The 11,548-nt window shown below is 28.5% G+C and overlaps 1 protein-coding gene across 2 annotated transcripts in view; it reads left to right on the plus strand.

Moving 5' to 3' along the window:
- LOC107451758 (prefoldin 2) overlaps window positions 1-11,036 on the plus strand; it is a 23,166-nt gene extending 12,130 nt beyond the window's left edge. Inside the window, exons 2-3 of one of the 2 annotated variants that reach the window (XM_016067966.3) lie at window positions 2,573-2,696; window positions 10,419-11,036. In XM_016067966.3, coding sequence (XP_015923452.1) covers window positions 2,573-2,696; window positions 10,419-10,592 — 298 coding nt within the window. In that variant the 3' untranslated portion in view covers window positions 10,593-11,036. The remainder of the gene's footprint in view (window positions 1-2,572; window positions 2,697-10,418) is intronic. The other variant, XM_043044119.2, reaches the window with a different exon arrangement.
- The last annotated feature ends 512 nt before the right edge of the window (window positions 11,037-11,548 follow it).

The raw sequence follows: 11,548 nt of genomic DNA on the forward strand, positions 1-11,548 counted from the left end.
CAAGATAATAGATAAGGAAAAATACATATTAAATAGATTTTGACATATTCACTAAAAAAAATTTTTTTCGTCATAATGTCTTTTACCTTCATTAAAACACATTTGTGCTTTTCTTCGCATGTTTTATAAAAATTGAAGCGATTTTGATAATTTAAGTGAATTATTTTTGATAAAAATGATAAATTGAAGTAAATAATCAGAATTTTTTCGCATCTATTATCTTGAGATATAGAAAATAAGATATAAAAAATAAGTAAGAGATATAAAAAAAATTCAAGTAAAAGTTTCTTTTTTTCGAAAACCCTCTCCAATGATGCAAAATAAGATATAGGTTTCCATTTAAAAAATCAAAACTGTGTACAAATTCCGGTACTTCCGGGAATTAACAATATCACTATTGAATTCCTTGGGATCGATTTAGTTATTGGATCTTTTATTTCAAATAAATTATTTGCTCCATTCTCAAAAAAATGGGTGGCACGCATGATCTGAATTACCCTGTATATTAAAACAATATTATTACTACATATATCATATATGTTATTTAATATTATTATTTGAGCAATATTATTTGAAATTCATGCAATGTATAAAAAAAATTCGCTGCTAGCTCGGTCCTACCGGCCCTCAGGCCAGACCGGCCCACCGGGCATTTGCCCGGTCTGCCTACTGGCCAGTCCGGGCCTGGACATACCTTTCTAGAACTAATATCTTTCTGCGAGATACTTTTAAAAATAACAAATATACGTGTTATTAATTATAGGTGTCGGGATATCCTGGTCGGTATGGCGCTGGGTCCTTGCCCGAAAGTTCGTGGGTTCGAACCCCGCCACCCGAAGACTCCCCGTGTTGTAAATGGTGACTGATGCACATTAAATCTGTCGAGCCGCAAAGTCCTCCATGTTCCCATAACAAATCCATACCTCTGGGGGTACTGTATTGGAGATCGATCGTTCTCTGATTCAGGTCAAAATTACGATCTGTTGATGAATGAAGGGATGTATGAATGGGTCTGCCTTATAAACAGGTGTGACGTATGTGGCAGAAGTCGAATTCTTCGCCATAGATGGCTCCACTGAAAAACAAGAATCGAACACCTTTCCTTAACATTCAAATATTTGTTATTTAGCCTGTACTGCTCAACACATAATATTCATTTCAGAGGAATAATGGAAACAAAATCACTCACATTTTTAATAATTTCAATTGACATATTTTAAATGACACAACTTAATTAAGAATCAATTCTAATGTGTTACACATTAAGAAAACTTAAACAATTATTAAATTTATAATTTAAAAAAAAGAAAAAAATTGACGAAGTTAATTTTTATTTACATAATATTTTATCAATTAGTTTTATGAATAATATATTGCTCAATTATTTATTTACAAAAAAAAATATCATTTAATATCAACAAGAATGTTCTCACGATGTTTGTAGAAGTAGAAATATTTTCTTAGGATACTACATTTGGAATTTATAAATTTTTTTTGGCTTCGAAGAGGTTAAGGTACATAATATAAATGAAATGAGATCAAACTTAGCCTTAAAATAAAAGCAGAAAAACGTGATTCACAAAATATAAGAGCAATATACGTCGATTGCCAGTAGATTTGAAAATATCTATAACAGCTGAACACTTATCAGTCAATTTTTTCCTCCCATTTACAAAATACGCAAATGTCTATTAAGTGTCTCTTCTGAAGGGTCAGATTAAAGGGTCCGTTTATAAGTTTTAAAAATTTTGGGAAGGGTCCGTTAACGCAGTGTTCCCCAATCTTTTTATCACCGTAGACCTGTCAACGTTTGATAATTTGACTGCAGCCCTTTGGGGGGGGGGGGTTNTGATTGTTTATATTTTAGATTATTTTGATTTATTAATTTTAATTTAATTGTATTTAAACATGCCTTCAAAATAAAATACAGTTACACCAAAAAAATAAATATAAAGTGATTTAACATTTTAACTTAATCAGTTAGTCACGATCAAGAGAGAAGACTAAGTTCTTCATTAGTTCCAATGTAGATTTCGCTCCGCGCTTTAATATTTTATTTAAGATATTTACAATTATGATGATTGATTTTTTTTTATTAAAGCTAATTCAAAGAGAAAATATTTGCATTGGTTTTCTTTTTTTTTACTTTTTAAAACATTAAAAAATTTATGTCACTACCTTCAGGGGCCCCTTTTTTTTAAATAAAATTTTAATGGAATTATTTTTAAATTTGGGTATAATCTTAGAAATTTAAATTCAGTTTCAATGAAGTGGGCGACAGGGAATCATTTGATCTATGGACCAGTTCCGGTCCGGGGGGTGGGGAACACTGCGTTAACGGATCCAAATTTCTTCTAAACAGACCCCAGACTTAGTATGCCCTTATTGTACTTAGGTAGAGCAAATTATGCTTTTATTTTATCATTTGTTGTTTGTTTTATAAAGTAAACTGGTACTTGTATACTGTCTGGTTGCTCCACAACAAATGTTTCCACTATATATTTTTATATTTATTAACAATTTCTTTTAATTTTTCTATATAAATTTTAATGGAACAAAAAATATTTTTCAGCCTTGTTGTAGATGCACTAAGAGATGTCAATCCTGAAAGAGTTTGTTATCGAATGATAGGAGGGATTTTAGTTGAAAGAACTGTTAGTAATGTGCTTCCAGCTGTTGCTCATAACAAAGAACAAGTAATATATAGATTTATTCTTTTTTTTTTAAATTTTTTTTTGCCATGTAGACACTCTTTTACCTACTTCATGTTTAACCAGATTAACTATTTAGAATGTTTATGTTTTTTGAAACTTTCACTGAAGAAAATAAGCTACAGTTTGTGTGCTTTCATCTTGAAGCAAAGCTTTAATTTTAAACTATATTTTATTTTCTTTCTCCCCCCCCCCAACTATGCAGTTCCTGGCCAAATTATTAGACGCATTATAAGATTCTATGTAAAATCTTAATTATCTGGTGATATTATACAGCAGTGTTTCCCAAAGTGTGGTACGCGTACCCCCAGAGGTATGGGAACAGTTTAGGGGGGTACGCGTTCCTATGCGAAATATCTTGCAACAAACGAAAATTTTAAACAATTTTATTTTAAAACAAAGCTAGCCATGAAAAATACGATTACGTATTTTTCTATCGGCTATTTTTTGCAGAGTTAACAGTTAATAATTTGTGGCGTCAGCAATCAGTTGTGATTTTTAACTCTTGTGCAATTTTTTTTATCGTAAAAAATACAATATTTTTTTTATTTGTGGTTCACAGCGTTACGAAAACTTCTGAAATGATACACAGAAGTCATAAGTTTGGGAAACACTGCTATACAGCATTATTGTCTTGACACGGCTGAAATCGGTTTACACTTGTTTATGTTCGTGTATCAGTTGGTTAAGGTTAACATTGTAATGTAATACCTTAAAAATAAGTACAAATAGGTCTTGTATAAAGAAGCTCCTGAATAAAAACCCATTCATGTATGTTTAAATATAAAAGAATGTCATATAAACTTCGTGCAAAACATATAATTATTAAAACACTACATTACGTCTAATAATTCGGTCTAATTATAATAATGTAATACCTGATATAATAAATATTCTATATTTATATAAAATATCGTCTAATTTATCCAAATGTGTAATTTATATTATATATCGTCTAATTTCAATTGATACACAAACGTAGACAAGTGCAAACCGTTTTCAGTTGCATAAAAACAATGAAGCTGTATAGTATCATCCGATAATTAAGATTTTGCGTAGAATCTTATCGTACGTCTAATAATTTGACCAGGGACTGTTAGGTGTTGATTAGACATGACCGAACAGTTATGAATAACTGTTACAAACGCAGAACAAAAAAAAATAAAAATAAAGGCAACATATTCTGTAAGGTAGTTTTATTTCATGTGAGAAAAGAGCCTTTGAAGAACAGCTTTCACTGAAACATTTATTCACATTTTATTATGAGAAAAGTATTGTACTATAATGATAAAAATTGTGTTTGAAAATTTAAATTTTTATTTTCCTGCTTCAACATAAATTGTACTTGTCAGAGTTACTGAAATATCAGCAGTTTTTACCAAATCTTTATTCTTTTGCTTTTTAAAATTTTTTTAGAAAAGCAAATTTTTTTGGCAAAATTTTATTTGTTTTAGAATCTTTATTTTGTTCTGAATCTTTAGTTTGTTTAATGCTTTGACTTTTTTATTGCAATTAGTCAGTTTCTATGTTATGTTGGACATGTTGAGAACTTATTTTAAAATAGAAGATTGACTTATGTTTGGGCAGTGTTTGTTGATTTAAATCACAATTTAAATCCTGATTTAAATCAAATGATTTTTTAAAAAAAATCATTGATTTAAATCAACTGATTTTTTTTTATATATATTGATTTTAAAAGTTAAGAAACAGTGTTTCAATTATTGACACTTTTATTATTTTCTTTTCTTAGTTTTAAAATTTATTTTAAATAAATTGCTACATTAATTAATTTTAGTTGATAAAATTACTTTCTTTCTTGATGTGTGCTAAATTCCAACACATTTGAAATTACATTTTTAAAAATCTTTTGATTCTTGAGATTAAAAGTACAGATTAAAGTAAACATTTAATGCTGTCTTAATATAGACTTGCATAGCTGTAGAAAATAAATAATAAACATGAATTTTTTTCAAAAAGAAAAAATGCAAATAATGTTAATTAAAATTCTACCCTTTGATTGAAAAAGCATGGAATTAAAATCTACATTATATTTTATTGATGTAGGATTAAAAATGAATATTTTAATGTAAAAATATATAAATTAAATATTTATTTATTTTTTGATGAATGACTACATTTCTAAACACAATCTGTTACATTTATTTTGTCATTTTAAAAATCAAGTGGAAAAAAAAGAAATCACAATTCTCAATTAAAATTATGGTTTGCTAATTGAAACTTTGCTTTAATAGTTAAATTACTGGGGTCTGTCCAAGCCAAATCTACTACCGTTTAGTGGTACCTTCACAAATATTTTCACAAATTAAATCTTTAATTTTCACAAAATAGGTGCCTCTCAGAAAAACCTAAACAGACCTCTGAAGCACTCTTTAAATTCTCTATTTCATCTAGTCTTTAAATTTCAATCATGCATTTGTTACAAAATGGTTGCCATGCATTCAAAGTTATGTATTATAACGAAAAATTATTTCAGTAAGTTAGAGCTCCTAAAATATTGTAATAATATAGTTTTAATGTTAATTTAATTTTGACTAAACATTTATAAAGTATTTTTAATCATAAATTAAATTTCTTACAGTGTATTTGTATAAAAATCAAAAAAAATCTTTTGTAAATCATCATTAACTACCGAAAAAAAAATTGACGGCAAACTCACACAAATCGGACTTTTCAAAAAGGAGTTACTAATTGCGTGTTTTCATTTTGAGATTCAGTTGTTGTATGTAATAAATAATACAGTATTAAAATATTTGATTTTAAGAGCTATTTGTATGTCAGTAGTAATAATTGCATAAAAAATAGAAAATTTCTGTAGAAAAGAAAACCAAATCTTTTTACTTCATTACTCTTTATTTTTCATTATTCTCAAATGAGAACAGAATAATTACAAGCATTTTTTTCCCACTCTAATGCGCGAGAAAAACATGTTTCGAATGTAATACAGAAGAAAAGAAAAATCTTTCGCAAATTTCTACAGAAAAGAAAACCAAAGTTTTTTTACTTCCCAGAGGAAAAATCTCTCTGCAAGAACTCTGTGTCTGTAACGTTCTGCGACAATGTTGCTGTGTTGCCACGATTCTGCCACTGCTGTAGAAATAAAAAAATTTATAATCAATATTTAATAGCTATAAATTATTTCAAAATAGATCACATTACTGTAGGTCTGATAGCAAATTTGTTTTTTAATAAGGCACTTCATAATTCATGAAATATTAAATTATTTTAATAATAAAAAAAAGCTTTAGTTATTTTTAAACACAAAATATAACAAATTATTTCTATAATGAGACACCTATATAAAATTCAAGTAATGCTTTTTATTGTAAAACTGATTATTTACGGGTTTCATAATAACTAAGCTTTTCTTATTTTTCTCAATATGAAATATTGCAAACTGCTATGTATTAATACATTGATAAGCCTATATGAAAAAAAAGTTATTAAAATTCGTATATCACTTTTGGCTTTTTTGACTGTTGGAAATGCAAAGGTGTATATTAGAAAAGTGCATCAAATTAAAAAAAAATATGTGTAACATGGTCTGTAGCGTTTTTAAAATGTACTGTGCTTATTTTAGATTTTCTTTTTTTAAAAGCCCTTAAAGATGCTTTCTTCATTAGGTGTTTTTAAAAAGTGCTTAATTTTCCCTTTTCAAAAATGAGATTTTTTTTCTTTACCATGTCGATTTTTGCCATGTAATATGCAAAAACATGCTTTTCATGTTGTTCTATTCAATGTTTTAACAAATTCATTCAACCACAATTTATTTCGGCTTACTGTCGGTCTATAGCATATGAAGGCAACAATCATTTTATGTGTTTGCGAGTTCGCATGTGCGTCTACTGAGCTGGGTTTGGTGATATTATTGCATTCTCATGGGCAACTCTGCTTCATTTTGCAAGATATTCTCAATTTCAGACTTCATTTTCCACCTTATGAAATCGAGCTGAAGAATCTCTTGATCGTTTCATAATGGCTAATGTAATCAAGAAAAAGAGTTCTTTGTCAGAAACTAGTTATTTTATCATGATTGTGTAAAGTCTTTGAAAATTATTTTGCATTTTGTTAATGTATGTAGTGCTCAAAAAGTACTTATTTTTTGTTGAAAATTGGCTATGCACCCTGTGTAAGATACTGTCACTATGTCTTGTATCTGTTATTTTCTTTTAGAATGCATTTATGTGTTGATGCAATGCTTTTGGGAGGTGGGAAGGAGGTTGACTGATTTGTGTCATATCAGAGCTTAAATTTGTGCAAAAATTAAAAATGAAATAATTAATTTTTCTCACTATAGGAAATTTCATTTTCTTTTTGAACCTATAGGGGGAGGGGAAGCCATGCTTTTCTTTTTTATTAACTCTGTAGTCCTGAAAAAAAAACTTATACTGCAACAGGACTAAACTTTTTCTGTTTTTTTGATATATTCCCTTTTTTTTTTTTTTTTTTTGAGATGGAGTCTCGCTCTGTCANTTTTTTTTTTTTTTTGAATTAGATGGAAAAATAAAGAAATTGAAGCATAATAGTTGAATAATATAAAAATAAGTATAGGGATTTCAGATTAATTTTTTCGATGTGCATCAATGCATTTACAGCAATAAGAGAGAATTCTCTTCTTTTTTCTTCTATTGTCTGTACATCTTCAGATATCTGGTATTAACTGAGGTAAAATATTTTTTTTTTCTAATTTAAAAGATTGCTTGAGTGAAAAAACAACCTCAGTTTGGAGAAAAGTTCAGATAAATAAGGTTTTATTTATTATGCATTATAGCAATAGCAAGCTAAGAAGAAAAATATATTATAACCAGGGTTGGGTTTTTGACGTCAAAAAGTGGTTTTTGACATGAAAAGGGTATAATACTGGTTTAAACCATCAAAAACCTGTCAAAAATGTCAAAAACTGAAGTTTGCCAAGAAAATATATAAACTTCAAAACTACCAACAGTTGCCATGCATTATATTGAAATTTAATTATACTATAGGTAATCAGCAGGTTTNTCCAAAACCCCAACCCTGAGTTGTATTAAATAATACAGTATTAAAATATTAGATTTTTAAGAGCTATGTGTATATCAATAGTAATAATTGAATAAAAGATAGAACGAAAATTTCTGCAGAAAAGAAAACCAAATCTTTTTACTTCATTACTCTTTATTTTTCATTATTCTCAAATGAGAACAGAATAATTACAAGCATTCTTTTCCCACTCTNCCCACTCTGATGTGTGAGAAAAGCATCTTTCGAATGTAATACTGAAGAGAAAAAAAAATCTTTCGCAAATTTCTACAGAAAAGAAAACCAAAGTTTTTTTTACTTCCCAAAGGAAAAATATCTATAGCAGTGGTTTCCAACCTGGGGGCGACGAGTACTCAAAAGTTAAAAATTGCTAATGATATTAATAATAGAAGCTATTTGAGATTGAAATTGAAAATATATATGAAACCTATGGTTCTGGTGTAGACAAAGAATTATGATAGTTAAAAATTAAAAAAAATACAAGTGCAGAATCGTTTTTGTCATACGTTTTGGTATCGCAGGCGGAAATATGATAAATCACTGTTCCTCTGTGCAATAATACTGTTTCCAAGCGCATTGATGGCCGCCGACGTTGAATCAAAACTCATCAAATTTCTGAAAGAAGGTAAATTTGCATTGCAGATTGATGAATCAACTGTGATAGCATAATAGTTGAATAATATGAAAATAAGTATTGGGGTTTCAGATTCATTTTTTGCGATGTACATCAATGCATTTACAGCAATAAGAGGGAATTCTCTTCTTTTTTTTTCTTTGATTGTCTGTACATCTTCAGATATCTGGTATTAACTGAGGTAAAATATTTTTTTTCTAATTTAAACGATTGCATGAGGGAAAAAACAACCTCAGTTTGGAGAAAAGTTCAGATAAATAAGGTTTTATTTACTATGCATTATAGCAATTGCAAGCTAAGAAGAAATATATACATATTATAACACTTAAGACTATAGCATGAGCATTATAACATATGCAATATGTATAGTGAAAAGAGCAACTGTTCTCTTTATCTAAAGATGTAAGTTTAATCGTTCATCTTTTTTATTTACTTAAAATCTTGAGACTTTGCACCCTTTTCATCTCAAAAAATTCAGCTATCAATACTTAGCAATTTTCACCTGTGTACCACAAATAAAATTTTTAGTTTTTATAAACGGTACTTATCCATTTATTTATAAAAGAAACATCGGGCAATATAAACCATGGTGCTTAGCATTTTTAAAAAGTGCTTATTTTCGGTTTTTGTTTTTTAAAAGCCCTTAAAGGTGCTTTTTTCATTTGGTATTTTTAAAAGTGCTTAATTTTCCTTGTATCGAAAATAAGATTTTTTTTCTTTGCCAAGTGAATTTTCACTGTGTTTTTGTTTGTTAAAAGACCTTAAAGGTGCTTTTTTCATTTGGTATTTTTAAAAGTGCTTAATTTTCCTTGTATCGAAAATAAGATTTTTTTTCTTTGCCAAGTGAATTTTCACTGTGTATTATAAAAAAGCCTGGTTTTCACTATAAAGTGCTTATTTTTGTTTTTTAAAAACCCTTAAAGGTGCTTTTTCATGGGGTATTTTTAAAAGTGCTTAATTTTCCTTTTTTTCACAAAATAAGATTTTTTTCTTTGCCAAGTCAATTTTCACTATGTATTATAAAAAAACCTGGTTTTCACTATCCATTTCAACGTACTGCCGGTCTGTAATGTATGATAGTGCCAATCATGTTACATATTTGATAATAAATACTTGGGAGTCCGCATGTGCATCTACTGAGCTGGATTCTGTGAAATTCTTGCACTCTCATGTGCAACTCTGCTGCATTTTGCAAGATATTCTTAATTTCAGGCTTCATTTACCATCCTCTAGCATTGAATCGAAAAATCTCTTGATGATTTTACGGTGGCTAATATAATCAAGAAAAGAGTTCTTTGCAGAAACTAGTTATTTTATCATGATCGTGCAAAGTCTTTGAGAATTATTTTGCATTTTGTTTATGTATATAGTGTATAGCTGCCAACTGTACTGAATTTTGTTAGTTTCTCCTGGTCTACTGGTTTAATTAAAAATTCTCCTGATTTTTGTACATTTTAGAAAATTCCCTAAAATTGAGTAAGTTTCCTAAAAAAATTGCTATTGAAGTAGAATTTTTGTACAGATCATTGCTTGAATATTTAAATAAGTATTACTAATACATAATGAAACGAACCTCATTTATGGAAATTAGTTCAAAACTTTTTTTGTTCTAAAATGTTCACTGTTCATTTTTTTTTTATTCAGAACTCCTTTTTTAAATTAATTAAAAAAATCTTTTAACTATCTTTGATGAATTATATGCTTATTTATTTTTTTTTGAGTAAACATAATATACAGTAACAGTTCAAGTATGTTTAGTGTCAATCATAACTGGAAAATATTGCAGTTTTTCTATTTTGATGACTATAAAAATCTCCAAAATTCCCTGTTCATAAAATATTCAGTACTTTATGTAACAATTATCAGGAAATTTATATCACTTCATAAAATCTACTGGATTTTTTCCTATTATCTCCTATCCTTTGGCAGTTATGATAGTGTTTAAAAACAACTTTTGCTTATTTTTTGTTGAGATATTTGTCTACACATCCTGTAAACTTGTACAAAATCCCATTTAATTGTTCTCCTTTTCATTTCAGCTATCAAAAGTTTTGGAGGTTTTAAACAAACAGATTGAAGTAAAGGGCAAAGAAATTAATGAATTTAAAGAGAAGTATAACATACAGATCAGAAAAGATCCCCCCATATCTGATTCCAGTAAAGAGGAACCCCCGCAAGCATCGTCTAGTGTTCTCGTAAAAACAGAATCCTAGTACAAAAACTTTTTATTTTCATAACCTAATTTTTTTCACCCTTGTTTTTATATGGCTCATTGTGTAACTCAAAGTGTGTTTTGCACTTGTTGAAATGTGATGCCCATTTGTTTTACAGATTGCTACACTATATATGGATGCTGTTGTTTTTTTCTTCCAATTATTATTAGTTAAAATTAAGTAAATGATTGTTTGAAGTTCTTTAATGGAGTTATTTATTAACATATGCTTTCTAAATTTAAAATGGAAAAGCTATTAAATTCTAAATTTAAAATGGCAAAACTGTTCTTGTCTTGTAATATAATCTGTATTTAAAAAGTAAACCAGCTAGCTAGCTAAATTTGTACAAATTGGTATTGTGCTTATCAAATTGGAAAAGTGTTTCAATTTGGCAAATAAATTTTTTAATTATTTGCAAATAAATTTTGAATGTATTTGCTTAAATGAGTGTTTTTTTTCTTTTTATTGTGACAAATTTTGTTCCCAATGATCCACAATATTCCTCTTAGCTATAATATATTCCTAATTATTTACTTGCGCTGACCTTTGGCTTATGTAATGGTCTTAAAAAATATTTTTATAAAAAAAACATTGTGTTATCTTAAGTACACTCAGGTTCCAGAGGCCTTTAAAAGTACTTGGATATCATTTTGATTTTCAAGGGCCCCTAGAAGTACTTGAAAATAATGTTAAATCCTTGAAAAATTCAAAATGACCTTGAAAAGTATTGGAAACTTGCGCAAACCGTCCTATTCCCCTCATTTATGTATTTTAACTTCTGGCGTGTATAAGTGCGAGATAATGACTTTCCCGCCTTTCAGATGATGACATGTGCTGTCCACGCTTATCAGTTGTTGACATCACGATTTCCCTCTTTGGTCAACGTGATTGTAAGCAAACACTGGTTTGACTTTCAACTCATAGAAAAGAAATATAAGTAGTCGGACTTGGAAGAA

Source organism: Parasteatoda tepidariorum, chromosome 9, assembly GCF_043381705.1.
Source record: "Parasteatoda tepidariorum isolate YZ-2023 chromosome 9, CAS_Ptep_4.0, whole genome shotgun sequence".
In the NCBI taxonomy this organism is placed as follows: Eukaryota; Metazoa; Arthropoda; class Arachnida; order Araneae; family Theridiidae; genus Parasteatoda; species Parasteatoda tepidariorum.